General features: G+C 42.4%; 1 protein-coding gene across 3 annotated transcripts in view; it reads left to right on the top strand.

Annotated features, from left to right (window-relative positions):
• atrnl1b (attractin-like 1b) overlaps positions 1 to 15,475 on the top strand; it is a 930,295-nt gene that overhangs the window by 578,338 nt on the left and 336,482 nt on the right. For all 3 annotated transcript variants that reach the window (XM_085994422.1, XM_085994421.1, XM_085994423.1), the window contains exon 26: positions 8,473 to 8,551. In XM_085994422.1, coding sequence (XP_085850548.1) covers positions 8,473 to 8,551 — 79 coding nt within the window. The remainder of the gene's footprint in view (positions 1 to 8,472; positions 8,552 to 15,475) is intronic.

Below are 15,475 nucleotides of genomic sequence, written 5' to 3'. Positions count from 1 at the left end.
ATTGAGATACTGGGACAGCATGTTGCACCACACACAGTAAGTGTAGAAATTTGTGGGATTTTGTGCTGCAACAAATCACTTGCCCTAATTTATAAGTTATAGAGAGAAGCCTTCTTTGAGCAATACAGGAAACTCTTTGGTATCCGGCACCGACGGGACCGGCGTGTTGCCGGTTGATCAAAAATTCCAGATCACGGAGAGGGTTATCTACCGAGGCTATTTTTAACAAAGAAAAATAAAAAAAATCAAGAAATGTGCAGTATACAGTAATTGGGTACTCACCTACAGAATGTTGTGTTAAATGGATGGTGGAAGATGCTTGATTAAGTACAGTACTGCCAGTTGAGGGTAATGCAATGTAATGACTACCAGCAGCGTGGGAGACACGCAGTACCCCTGTAAAATGGCGGATCAGAAGAGACTACCGGCAGCGCGGGAGAGTCAGACTCCTGTTACAGGGGTATTGAGGTGTTCCGACTTCCGACAGCGCCAAGAAGCCGAGTAGTGGCAGTTTGGAGAATTGGCCACCGCGGGAGACTCGGACTCGGACACATTGCCGGTTATTGAGGTGTTGTTTTCGGAGTGAGAATTTTGCCGGTTAATAGAGAATTCCAGATATTTAGGTGCCGTTTAAACGAGAGTTTCCTGTATTGCAACATTTACTGCGTGGCCACACGAATGAGTATTTTAAGAGAGATTGATGACACTCAAAGGGACCTGGTCCAAATAAGCAGATGGGCTAGGATAAGAACATAAGAACATAAGAAGTAGGAGCAGGAGTAGGCCATACGGCCCCTCGGGCCTGCTCCGCCATTCAATAGGATCATGGCTGATCCGAATCTAGACTCACGTCCACTTCCCTGCCCTCTCCCCGTAACCCCTAATTCCCTTATCTGCTAGGAAACTGTCTATCTCCATTTTAAATTTATTTAATGTTGCAGCTTCCGCAGCTCTCTGGGGTAGCAAATTCCATAGATTTACTACCCTCTGAGTGAAGAAGTTTCTCCTCATCTCAGTTTTGAAAGGGCAGCCCCTTATTCTAAGATTATGCCCCCTAGTTCTAGTCTCACCCATCAGTGGAAACATCCTCACCGCATCCACCCGATCAAGCCCCCTCACAATCTTATATGTTTCGATAAGATCGCCTCTCATTCTTCTAAACTCCAATGAGTAGAGTCCCAACCTACTCAACCTTTCCTCATACGTCAACCCCCTCATCTCCGGAATCAACCGAGTGAACCTTCTCTGAACCGCCTCGAGAGCAAGTATATCTTTTCTTAAATATGGAAACCAAAACTGCACGCAGTATTCCAGGTGTGGCCTCACCAATACCCTGTATAACTGCAGCAAGACGTCCCTGTTTTTATACTCCATCCCCCTTGCAATAAAAGCCAAGATTCCATTGGCCTTCCTGATCACCTGCTGCACCTGCATACTAACTTTTTGTGTTTCATGCACCAGGACCCCCAGATCCCTTTGTACTGTAGCACTTTGCAGTTTCTCTCCATTTAGATAATAACTTGCTCTTTGATTTTTTTCTGCCAAAGTGCATAACCTCACACTTTCCAATATTATATTGCATCTGCCAAATCTCTGCCCACTCACTTAGCCTGTCTATGTCCTTTTGCAGGTTTTTTATGTCTTCCTCACTCACTGCTTTCCCTCCCATCTTTGTATCGTCGGCAAACTTGGATATGTTGCACTCGGTCCCTTCCTCCAAATCGTTAATATAGATTGTAAAGAGTTGGGGTCCCAGCACTGACCCCTGCGGAACACCACTAGTTACTGATTGCCAACCCGAGAACGAACCATTTATCCCAACTCTTTGTTTTCTGTTAGATAGCCAATCTTCCACCCATGCCAGTATATTACCCCCAATCCTGTGATTTCTTATCTTGATCAGTAACCTTTTGTGTGGAACCTTGTCAAATGCCTTTTGGAAGTCCAAATACACCACATCCACTGGTTCCCCTTTATCCACCCTGTATGTTACATCCTCAAAGAATTCGAGCAAATTTGTCAAACATGACTTCCCCTTCATAAAACCATGCTGACTCTGTCCTATTAAATTATGTTTATCTAAATGCTCTGTTACTGTTTCCTTAATAATGGACTCCAACATTTTGCCAACCACAGATGTTAGGCTAACTGGTCTATAGTTTCCAGCTTTTTGTCTACTTCCCTTCTTAAATAAGGGTGTTACATTAGCAGTTTTCCAATCTGCCTGGACCTTTCCTGAGTCCAGGGAGTTCTGGAAAATAATCATCAATGCATCCACAATCCCTACTGCCACTTCTCTCAAGACCCTAGGATGTAGGCCATCAGGTCCGGGGGATTTATCCGCCTTAAGTTCCATTATTTTACTGAGTACCATCTCCTTAGTGATTTTAATCGTGTTTAGCTCCTCCACCCCCCCCCCCCCCCATTGCCCCCTGTTTGTCCAGTGTTGGGATACTTTTAGTGTCCTCTACTGTAAAGACTGATACAAAATATTTGTTCAGCGTCTTTGCCATCTCCATGTTCCCCACCACTAGTTTCCCGGTCCCATCCTCTAAGGGACCAACGTTCACTTTAGCCACCCTTTTTCTTTTTATATAGCTGTAGAAACTCTTGCTATCTGTTTTTATATTTTTTGGTATTGGATAAATGTAAGGCAATACACACTGGAATGTGAAACATATTCTTGTTAAAGAAATGTCCATTATCTAAGGTGGAAAGGACTTTGGATATGATTATAGCCCATTCACTAATTGAAAGCTGGCACTCATTTTTGGGAAGTTTGCTAAGTTACAAATCATTAAATCATGTACAAATAATCGGTGACTGTGCACTTTACTTTTGGAAAGTGCCTTAAAAAGATGTTGGTTCATTGGAAAGGCTTCTCAGAAGTAACAATGATGGCTCTTGGATTCGGACTTTAGATACTTGGAAGTGAACTTCTGTTCATTGGAGAAAAGATTGAAAAGGGACATGATCGAGATCTTGACATGGATTGTGAATTCAGAAATGGAGGAGTTCAACAAGATTCAAGTGCAACTACAGATTAGAATTAATATTTTCCCCAAGTAGTAATGGATCTATGGAATGAACTGTCAGCAAAAGCAGTCAATGCCATATTGGCTAATTCCTGTTACAAAGGCACTAGATAAATAGCAGATGAGAAACACGATTCCAGTGAGGAAATGGAGACAGACAATTTAGTGATGGCCAAAATATCATAAGATGTGGTGGTTTTATGGAAATGTCACCCGTTGAATGCAAAGAAGATTGAACATGGAGGTATTCAAATTAACAAAAGCACGAATAGTTTGGAGAATAATTCAAATATTCAAGGATGCAGATGATTACCAACTTTGAGAATGCTAACTAACTGAAGTGAAAATAAAAATAAATAACTCATTTGACTTAATTGTCATTTTGTGCTTTGCACTATTTAACCAAATTTCATAACCACTTTAAAACAAATCTGTAGAATACTGCACCACACATTGTTTTAGAGAAATTCTATTACTTCTGTGGAAAAACTGTCAACTCACTCACAGCTCCCATATTTGTAATTTACTAGTCTTTCATAGTTAAAATGAACTCCCGCAATGCAACAGTACTGGGATGATATCTTGTATTTAATATTTTAGACCTAGTAGTGACAACTCTGTCAAACACCATGGTCGCTTTTGAGTTCCCTTTATGGTTGACGTTGAAAATCGATCAGCCCGAACGGGTGATGAGTGGAATCATTTCTCAGCTCAGTTACTTGATGATAAGATGCATCATCGAGAGAGATTATCTCTCGGGTTTGAAAGAGTAAAATGCTCTCGCCTGATTCATTTTGCATCAGGAGTGTTGAAGTTGAAAGCATTAGCACAGCATTACTATCGGCAGTTGTTCCAACAATCCACATTCTGTTCATCGGGGAAGAGGAGGGATTGATACAAGTACCCTCATGGTGAGTGGGTGGGAGGAGGGGTTGATACAAGTACCCTCATGGTGAGGGGGTGGGGTGGGTGGGAGGAGGGGTTGATACAAGTACCCTCATGGTGAGGGGGTGGGGTGGGTGGGAGGAGGGGTTGATACAAGCACCCTCATGGTGAGGGGGTGGGGTGGGTGGGTGGAGGGGTTGATACAAGTACCCTCATGGGGAGGGGGTGGGGTGGGTGGGAGGAGGGGTTGATACAAGCACCCTCATGGGGAGGGGGTGGGGTGGGTGGGAGGAGGGGTTGATACAAGCACCCTCATGGTGAGGGGGTGGGGTGGGTGGGAGATGGGGTTGATACAAGCACCCTCATGGTGAGGGGGTGGGGTGGGTGGGAGGAGGGGTTGATACAAGCACCCTCATGGTGAGGGGGTGGGGTGGGTGGGAGATGGGGTTGCAATGCCATTTTTAGATATGCAGCTTTTAAAAATTGAATTTTACAAGTAATTCTTCTTGAAGCATTTTTGAAAATAGTAGCGGATTAGTGTGCTGTTACAGGGTCTGAAGTATGGTTCTGATGTGGAGATGCTAACCAGGCCTATGCCTTTAAGGTACATAAATCCACATAATTGCAGCTACTTAACTCACAGGTCAGTCAGAGGACAGGTGTATCTGCTTGTAACTCTCAGGTTTGAGGTTAACAACTGGATTTTTTATGCTCGCTTTGTATCTGTAACAGTGCGATATCTGGTGTTTAATGGATGATTGCATGACACAAGACTTTCATGTGCAATAAAGCTCTTAAAAGGACTACAACACTTTTTAGGAAAGGTTTGTGGACTTTTGAGAGGGTTGTGGTTTATTTCCATTTGTTTTCCTCTTTTAATCAGAATATATAGGAAATGTTTGTTAATAGAACATCAGTTACATATTGTCTTCAAATCTTCAGAAAACTGACCATAAATATAGCATTTACAACAGTTTAGCAGAACAGGACTACCCTTAAAGAAGAGGGGATCTGAAAAGCGGTTCCTAAAATACAAACAGCCCAGTCAGCGATGGGGCATCGACTGAGTCCTTTGCTATTTGGCTAGTCAAGTTAGTGCTAATAATGCAGGTTGCTTTTAAAATTCCTGAAACAAAATCTAGGCTACACGTACCCATGATTATGTCACCAATGGTATCTGCAAGTCTTGGCATATCTATCTGGCAATAACAATGGCAATTTCCTCTGCAGGCTCCAGGTCTGTATGGAGGCATGTGCAGAGTTGTGCCATTTGCTGCAAGGACTCCCGCATCTGACCTCCACCATAGGAATAGCAGTTAAGGTGACCGGTGCCCTCAATTCTAATGCCTCTAGCTCCTGCCAGACTACCACAGGTGATATCTGCAGTGTCAGCCAACTTGCAATCTGCAGATATATCAAAAAGGTGACTGATGCATTGTTGCGCAGGAGTGACACTTTCATCTCCTTTCCTATTAGGGTTACCAACTCTGGTTGGATGTATTCCTGGAGGTTTGATTACATGATATTTGATCATGTGACATTCAGTCATGTACCACTCGATTGCTGCAGTTTGCATACGCTATCGCACTTACCTTAGTTGGGTCATCTGAAGTTGAGCATCTTTGCTCGCAGTTTCTTTTTTCTTAAACCGGTACTTAGGTTGGCATTTCTGGTGTCGAGGTGACCAACCTCTCAGAAATTCGGTGGAAGGAATGAATGGCTGAAGCCAAAGATGAGCAGCACTTAAGAGCGCCTGAGAGATGGCCAGGATGTTGCAGGACAGGAATTGTGAGTCCGCGCCACCGAGGCACGAAGTTCTGCCAGCAACAGTGCCCGGGAGATTAATCGTCAATCCCGGGAGACTCCCGTGCAATCCAGGAGAGTTCACAACCCTAAATTACTAAAATGACAAAGAATGATGAAGCCATTTTATATCCATTAATTTCTTTAACATGCTTGTTAAAAAATTGATATTCCCCAAGTTAAAGATAATGGATTAAAAATGCAAAAGACACAGGAGAGTTAGGTATTTACCCTCTGAACTGGCTACAGGCAGTGCACGAAGATGTTTTCCCAACTTGCAGGCATTCCCAGCTCAGATCCTTGTAATTCTCTTTCTTCAAAATGCCGATTCTGTCTCCGTTCTACTCTCTGCAGCAGCTCCTCCACCACCACCGTGCAAGTCAGAGAGACAGACAGAGAGAGAGACAAACCACGAGACATGCGATTGAGCACAGCCAAGCATGAAATTGAGAGAGAGCAAAACACACAATGAAACAGAGAGCAAGAAAAAAACGTAGTAATTGCGTGACTGGGGAGAGATAGAAAACAGTGCATAGAACTATACGGACAGAGAGGTTCATGGGCTGTGAGGTGGGAATGAATAAACGTTTATGGCTCAATTTTCTGCAACAGTCTGGTATCTGAACGTCTCGAGAATAACGGATAGAAAAAGGCATTCTAATTTTTCATTATCAAATCCACATGGCCAGTTTAAGCGATATCTTTTCACCAGCCAAACAATGTTCCTTGTAAGCAGTGCTTTGTTTTGCGCGGCCTGTTTCTTTTAGTGCGAGGTCCCTTTAAATTTCTGCGTATGTGCGGTGTTTATAATGGAGAAGCCAGTGAGCGGCCTGGGTGGGGCCGTTCCCATTACTGTCTTAGAGGGAACATTGCAGCCAAACATGTTTCTTGACCTCCGTCCGTAGCTTTAAATGGCTGCATCCCTTTAATTAGCTGATGCAGCCCTTGATGTTACTGCAGCAGTATGTAAAATCCCACACCCTCACTGCACAACTTCAAAGCACTACTCGCATTTCAAGCAGGGAACTCGCACTGAATATTATAAATGCAGGATCCATAAAGTTAGCATGTGATTCAGGTGTGTGCAAAGACTGTGCTTCTCCAGTTCTGCAATCTCTGCGCCAACCTCAGAAATTCACTTCTTGGAAAGAACTTTGAGATTTCTCCACAGACCATCAAGTAAGTTTTTTCTTTATTGATTCCTGGAAAATAAGTAAGTACTACTTTCTTTAGCTACTGCAAAAAGATAAATAAATAGATTTGAAGCTGCAACACAGGACTCCATGCATGCTAAGCAGCGGAAGCAGCATGCTATAGGCAGGGCTAAGCGATCCCACAACCAACAGATCAGACCAAAGCTCTGCAGTCCTGCCACATCCAGTCGTGAATGGTGGTGGACAATTAAACAACTAACTGGAGGAGGAGGCTCCATGAATTTCCCCATCCTCAATGATGGCAGAGCCCAGCACACGAGTGCAAGAGACCAGGCTGAAGCGTTTGCAACCATCTTCAGCCAGAAGTGCCGAGTTGATGTTCCATCTCGGCCTCCTCATGAGGTCACTACCATCACAGAAACCAGTCTTCAATCAAATCAATTCACTCCACGTGATATCAAGAAATGGCTGAGCGCACTGAATACAGAAAAGGCCATGGGCCCCGACAACATCCTGGCTGTCGTGCTGAAGACTTGTGCTCCAGAACTAGCCGCGCATCTAGCCAAGTTGTTCCAGTACAGCTACAACACTGGCATCTACCATCTACAAGCATGAGTCTCACCACTGCCCCTTGACATTCAACGGCATTACCATTGCTGAATCCCCCACCATCAACATCTAAACTTAGCTGGACCAGCCACAGAAATACTGTGGCTGCAAGAGTAGGTCAGAGACTGGGTATTCTGCGGCGAGTGTCTCGCCTCCTGACTCCCCAAAGTTTTACTACAAAGCACAAGTCAGGGGTGTGACGGAATACACTGGATGAGTGCAGCTCCAACAACACTCAAGCAGCTTGACACCATCCAGGACAAAGCTTGATTGGCACACCATCCATTACCTTAAACATTCATTCCCTCCACCATTGGCGCACTGTGGCTGCAGTGTGTACCATCTACAAGATGCACTGCAGCAACTCGCCAAGGCTTCTTCGACAGCGCCTCCCAAACCCGTGGCCTCAACAACCTAGAAGGACAAGGGCAGCAGGCACATGGGAACACCATCACCTGCAAGGTCCCCTCCAAGTTACACACCATCCTGCCTTAAAAATATATCGCTGTTCCTTCATCGTCGCTGGGTCAAAATCCTGGAACTCCCTCCCGAACAGCACTATGGGAGTACCTTCAGCACTCGGACTGCAGCGGTTGAAGAAGGCAATTAGGGATGGGCAATAAATGCTGACCTCGTCGGCAATGCCCACATCCCAGGAACGAATAAAAAAGGCAAACTTTTCTTGTCATTTGGTACATGGTATACCTGTTCAGTTGTGATTCATCACTGTTTTCTGACTATGGAATTTGAACCAATTAGGTACAAGTGTGATGCAAAATGTGCATATATAAAAGCATGATGATGCCTGAAGTTTGATGGAGAAATGTGTGTCTTCACGAGCCCTTTGTGTACATATAGACATAGATGTACTTGTACTGAAAATCTTAATAAGCTAAATTTAAAACACTGGGTCATTACTACGTAAATTCTGCTGGTGTTGGAAGAAAAAAAATAATGTATGTTTGTATTTGATTCTTTCCTTGTAGCTGCTTCCTGTCATTACTCTTGGTGGCTGCTGTAGTCTGGAAAATCAAACAAACCTGCTGGGCTTCCCGAAGGAGAGAGGTAAGAGATAACAGTGTTACTTGTACTCCAATACAAGCCATGCATCTATAGTATTAACTAAGTGAACCACCTTCTATTTGGCCTGGATATCCTATCTTTATTACTGCGTAGAAGGGGCAAACATAATGTTGCCAATTGGTTATTCATTGGACAGAATTCAATCTGTAACTGGTTCAGAGAAACTAATGCAACTTATTTTTAAATCTCATAATCATTAGAGAGAGGTTTTGAGTTTTAAAACTGTAAAACAGTTAAAATAGATTCTGATATTATTTTTACTCTTAGCTAAAAATTCAAAAACTCCAGTTAACCGCTAAGGTGTACAACTAACTTTTTGTCTTGCCTTTTTCCTGATATTATTTGTCCATTGAGCAGACTTAACCAAACAACAGTGTGATATGACGGGGTGGCCTGTTGAAATATCTACTGAGTTGCTAACATATTTCTTGGTTAGACCATGTATAGATTCTTGGTTGTACCATGGATAATTAAAGACAGATTTACGGTTGTTTTTTATTGTGATATGGTGCAAAACGATATTATGTGGAGGATGTGACATCACAAGATTGCTTTTGGGGTTGTCGGGGAAATATTTTAACTTCGCAGCTTGCAGGTTCTTCAAACAATAACGGTCAAACGATATTGTATATGCCTATATTTAATTTGAAAGACGTACAGCCAATATCATATGGGGCTTCATGCTATCCGTGGAATATACTAACCTGTCTTATGGAGAAATTTTGTCAATTTATTATACAGTAAAACAAAATTCAATTAACAATTGCCCCAATTCAGAATAATCATCTAGAGGGGTTTCTTTGAATTGTTAAACCTTTGAATTGCTGAACCTTTGGTGTGTCTTGCTTTGTGTAAGCGCAATAAACTGTTGACAATTGGCATCGGACATCTGCATAGTGTTGAAAAGTAATAGACGATGTATAACCGTTTATTTCCTCAAGAGAAGGTTATGCTGTGATATTATGCATTCTGTTTACAGAATGATTTGACAACAAATAATTAAATAATTTTCTGTCCCTTTTGGTCCTTCAAATATCCTTAAAAGTTTCAGACACTGTGAAGGATTATTCATTGTGTGATAATATATTAGAGGACCAGTCTTTGGACACTTGAATGTTTTTGGACTGCTTGTTGGTGGAAACCAGCATTGCACTATTCTTCTGCAGATGCAATTCAGAGGTGATATGGCAAAACAGGTACAGACAGGGCCTGTTTGCACAACATAAGGGGATACCTCATGACAAAATAATTAAGGAATTACACTCCATTCATTGAAAAGGAACATTAAATAGTAATTCAAAGTGGTGAAAATAGCTTTCCAATTTGTATATGGAAAAAATAAATGATTTGCTTAGATAATTCTCAATTTCAATTTTTTTATTTTTATTTGTCACATAACCAAATACAACAAGTGAAATCCAGTCACTGAAATGCTTTTTCTTAACGAGCCGAGCGCACCAAGCAGCAAAGGACACTTCGCTGCCTGGTACGCACGGAGCCCGCAAGGACGGCAGCCATCTTCATCAGCGCCATCACAATAGGGTCCGCTCTCGCCTTGCTCCGCCTTTTCCGCACTCCTGCCCGACAATCTTCAGCCGCAGTGGTACCGACGTCCCGGGGCCTGCTTCTCCCTGGCTCTCCTTCCACCCGGTCTGACCTCCGAGCCTCCCGCAGTGTCCGACCTTCCAGGGCCTGCTTTTCCCGCCCTCGGTCCGCTGGCGGCCGCCTCCCCTCCTACCGGTTCGGCCTCCTGCCGAGGAGCTGCCGGCCGCCGTGCTACAGCGGGTCGTCGTGGTCTCCATTGCTGCTTCTGCTGCCTCCTCGCCGAACTTGTCAGCGCCGATGCACAGCGTCTGTAGCGGGAGTGGGCCGACTGACTCAGGGAGAGCGCTTACCCTGCGACCGCCCTTTAAATGGGTTCACAGTTCGTCTCCCTCGGAGCATTCCCTCGACATGTATATTCTGAAATGTATATTATGGAAGATCGAGCACAGTTCCCAGAGACTATAGGAATCCCAGTGTGTAAGAAAGCCACACTTCAAATTTGCTTTACAGAGAGAAAGCTTCTCCAGCTCTACTTTCAGCAGGTCTGGAGTCAGTTCTCTCTGAATGGAAGCATTCCAACTGGAGAACACTTGGCTGTGTGTAGCCCAGAAGGGTAGTGGTGATTTTCAATCTAAATTATTGGAAATGTAACTTGCTCTAAATCAGCACTTTTTAAAAATGCAGCCGCACCACAATTTTGAGCTGTCCATACTTTTTTTTTGAAAGACCCCAGACCCCAAAATCACAAATGTAAGTATTTTTGAAACACTGAAGTTTAAATCGAGGATAGCCCTACGATTTCTAATAGTATTAATGAGAGACCTTCTGTTTGCTGATTGGAGCACCGGCCCACGTGATCCCAGGTACTCTTGCGCCCTTGGGATCCGTGGGCCACTACGCTATGCACAACTCCACAGTGTTTGACAGCAACTTCTTAGAGGAGGGTTCCCAGCAGGTAAGCGCATTCGGTTCGGATGCCGGTGGCGTAATCATTAGTTATTATCTGGGCCAATAATTGTTAAAATAGTGATGCTGTCGGATATTGAGAACTTGCAGATGATTCCAGTTCCTTGGCAATGTGGCAGTTAGTTAACATGGTCTCAGATATGGATTTGCTTTCTGGAATCATTTTGCAAAGAACTCTCCACGTGGATAATCTCATCCCCTATAGCAGGGTGAAAGAATTCACTGAGAAACCAGGATGCGGCGCTTCTAGTTACTATGATCTACATATTTATTGTCAGCCTTTTCTCCACCTCCACCCAGCTTCAGTTCTTCCAAGTGTCTGTTCCTCAGAAATATGTTTTTTTTTTACAGATGTAAATAGCAGTATAAGAGAAAATGACAATGAATGTTTCTTCAGGTTCTTTTTAGGCAAACTTTTAATTGTATCATTGTATCAACAAATGTAATTACGCAAAAAGTGCAATTAATTGCCAATAGGCTCCACAGTTGAGCATTTTGCCAACCGTAAAGTATTTTCTGTGGCATTATCATGCAGTGTTAAGTGTTTTAGTTATTTTGTAGGCATGCTCTTTTCGGATGAAATGTGTGTTTTATTATTTACAGATTTTATCATTTAGTCATAAATCAGTTTATTGATTTGCTTGCCCTTTGCTTAACATATTTATCAGAATTTAAGCAATGCTTGGTACGGGTACGCACATGTATATATGTAAGTCACTGATACTGATGCCTACCTTTCAAATGAAAGAGAGATTATTGTGATATTAAAAAAAAATCAAACCTATGTGAAAACGATTGTTTACTTTCAAGTAAGAATTTTCCAGAATGATAAATTACCTTTCCTGAAGTTTGACATGTTAGCGTCAGTGTTGGAATATTTATTGCTTCTTTGTTCATTACAGTTTAAAATATAACTTGTCATGTATGACACTTAATCTGTGAATATCGATCAACCTATGGTAATATTATCCCTTTCCTGAATGCAGACATTTAGTTGTTTGAGATAAAATACAAAATTATCCCTCATTCCATTAATTTTTTTTAAGAACTGAATGGTTTACTCATTAATCTTTCCCTGTCTTTGTCTTTTTGAAACAGCATATTTTCCTCCATTGACACATCCTTAGATTTCCCCCTTTCATTCTGCAGCATTCTTTGACCAATGAGCTCCGTTATCTGCTCCCATACCTTAACTTTATGCTGTTATTGATCCACTTACTTGGAGGTACATAGGTAACAGTTGTATATGTTGACCTAATTTTCTGTTTCTGCTGGGAGGGATCGTTTTCATCAGACTTGCTAGGGAATCGGTCCCACCTTCTACTACCAACCTTTCAACATGAATTTTCTTCAAATACACAAAAATAAATTCTATTTCTTAAAAAAAAATACTGTTTCTCAGAGCCAAAATGCTTCTGTGATTATTTTTGGTGCAACCATAGGTTGAAGGCACGGCTGCCAATGGTAGGGTGAAAGAGGAGGGGGGAACAATGCACAAGAAGCTGAGTTAGAGCTGGTTGTAGGGTGGGAGAAGGTCACAGAGATAGGGGTGGGCCTAAGGAATAAGCATTTAAAATTTGGGGCATTAGGGAATCAGGAGCCAATGTAGGTCAGCGAAGACTGGTGTAATAATGAACAAGCTTTAACTCGGTGGTAGTACTCTCACCTCTGAGTCAGCGGTTTGTGGGTTCAAGCTCCACTCCAGAGACTTTCAGCACTGAACTTGGGCTGGCATTTCAGTGCAGTGCGAAGAGTGCTGCACTATTGGAGGTGCTGTCTTTCGGATGAGATATTAAACAGGGGCCGTATTTGCTCTCTCTGATAGGTGTAAAAGATCCATGGCACTATTGAAAGGAAAGCTTGCTTGGTGTCCCAGCCAACATTTATCCCTCAATCAGTACCACTAAAAGACAGCTTATTTGGTAATTTATCTTATTGCTATTTGTGGGACCTTGCTGAGTCCAATTATGGTGCCGCATTTCTCTAACTGTGACTACACTTCAAAACTAATTCATTGGCTGTGAAGCAAAGTGCGATATCCTGAGGTCATGAAATTATTTTTTTTCTTTTGTGGGTAAGCATGACTTAGTGTGGAATAGGATATGGGCAGCAGAGTTTGAGGTAAATTGAAGTTTATGGAGGATAGGAGGCCAGCGGAAAAATCAATTCTGGAGGTGACAAATGTATGAATGAGGGTTTCCATAGAGGTTATGAGCAGTTATAAGATATAAAATATGTTCCTCTCTCTACAGATGCTGCCTGGCCTGCTGAGTGTTTCCAGCATTTTCTGTTGTTATTCCATTAGAGGTTGGCTGATTTAAGGATGGCGCGATGCTGTGGATCTGATTGAATGGATAAGAACTAAGCAAGGATAGCCTCAAAGAAATAAAAACAGGAAATGCTGAAAATACTCCAGGTCAGGCAGCATCCGTTGAGAGCGAAACAGAGTTAACGTTTCAGGTTGATGACCCTTCATCAGAGTTTGATAACAGAGAACAAGCATTGGTGGAGGATTGTGTAATTAACTGTGTCAAATGAGGACAAGAAGGAATAATGCACCATGGTCACAGCGGATGTCATTTGTGACTTTGGTTAGGGCAATTTCAGTGCTGAGAGACATTTGGAAACCGGATGAGAAAGATAGAAACAAGGGAGTTGCAGGAGAGGTGGGCACAGATCTTGGAGTTGACAACACATTCAAGGAAGTTATAAATGGGATGGCAGTTTGGGCATTTTCTGTGTGAGTTTCTCCTCTTATTTTATATCTTATAACTGCTCAAGCAACAGACACTTTTTGAAGAACCTCCTGAAGTAGTTACAAATAAATTGTTACCACTTCATTTTATATGAAGCGGAATGTAGGTGGCAGCTGATCTTTCAGTCAGACATAACTGATGCTTTTCAGTGTTGTTTGAAAATGTAAAAGAGCTACATGAAGCATTATGGTTACCAGGAAGAAGGCATATTTTCCAGAGAGACAGAGTAACAATTATGTACTGCTACCTGGAATCCAAGATTCCTGGATTTAAGTCAGTCATCTATCTAAAGCGGATATGCATTTATATTAAGTTAAAACTATCAAAGACTTGGTGCAATTTTTAAATGCAGTGGCAAAGGCCCCTTGTTCGGGTGAGCTTTGAGTCTCTGACACTTAGCAGTAGTCTCCATAGATTTTTCCTCTGTATTTAGTTTAATGGCCTGCTACTTTGACTGATTCAGCAAAGCTCTCTATTATACACGAGTATTGTTACTGTTATTGCCATGCCATGTTATCTTGAACATCAAGAATTCAAAATAGAACATTGTAAAAGCTATTGAATTGAAAGCAAATGGAACATGTTTTGTGTAGCCTCAATTTTGCAAGTGATGTTTTTCAGGGATTTTTTTCCAACCTCCCCACCCCAGCTCCCATTCTGCTAAATGTGGACTAGATTTTAAAGAAAGAAAGACTCGAATTTCTATAGCACCTTACATGACATTGGGACGTCCCAAAGCATTTTACAGTCAATGAAGTACTTTTTGATGTGTAGTCACTGTTGTAATGTAGGAAACATGGCAGCAAATTTGCGCACAGCAAACTCCCACAAACATCAATGAGATAAATGACCAGATAATCTGTCTTTTAGTGATGTTGGTTGAGGGATGAGTATTGGCCAGGACACCAGGGAGAACTCCCCTAATCTTCAAAATAGTGCCATGGGAAAATGTTTAATTCCACTTGAGATGGCTTAAGGTCTCATCCAAAAGATGGCACCTCCCAACCGTGCAGCACTCCCTCAGTATTGCACTGAAGTGTCAGCCTAGATTATGGCCGGAAGTCCCTGGAGTAAGACTTGAATCCACAACCTTCTGACTCAGGCGAGAGTGCTACCACTGAGCCACAGCTGACACTAGAATAGCGTCCCTCCCTCCATCCAGCTAAAGTCTATTAACTTGTTACATCAATAAATTTAAAATACCCCTCCAAGTAATGATAAATACAGCAACAATGCAACAACAAAATGATGCTAAGGACATACGACAGAACTATCTGAGCCACTGCACCACCATAGATTTTCCAGTTAATATTTATCCCTCAACTAACATGGCTAAAATAGAGTATAAAAAATAGGAACTAGAATAGGCTATACAGCTCACCGAGCCTGCTCCATCATTCATTAAGATTGTGGCTGAACTTCTACATCAACTCCACTTTCCCGCCCTTTCCCCATATCCCTTGATTCCCTTAGTGCCCAAAAGTCTATCGATCTCAGTCTTGAATATATTCATCGACTGAACATCCACAGTCCTCTGGGGTGGAGAATTCCAAAGATTCACAACCCTCTGAGTAAATAAATTTCTCCTCATCTCAGTCCTAAATGGCCGACCCCTTATCCTGAGACTATGACCCCTAGT

The sequence above is a fragment of the Somniosus microcephalus genome, chromosome 8 (genome assembly GCF_052327205.1).
Source record: "Somniosus microcephalus isolate GS21.2 chromosome 8, FLI_Smic_1.0, whole genome shotgun sequence".
Classification (NCBI taxonomy): Eukaryota; Metazoa; Chordata; class Chondrichthyes; order Squaliformes; family Somniosidae; genus Somniosus; species Somniosus microcephalus.
The sequence above is the reverse complement of the archived record's forward strand: the minus strand, read 5'-3'. Positions and strand labels throughout refer to the sequence as shown.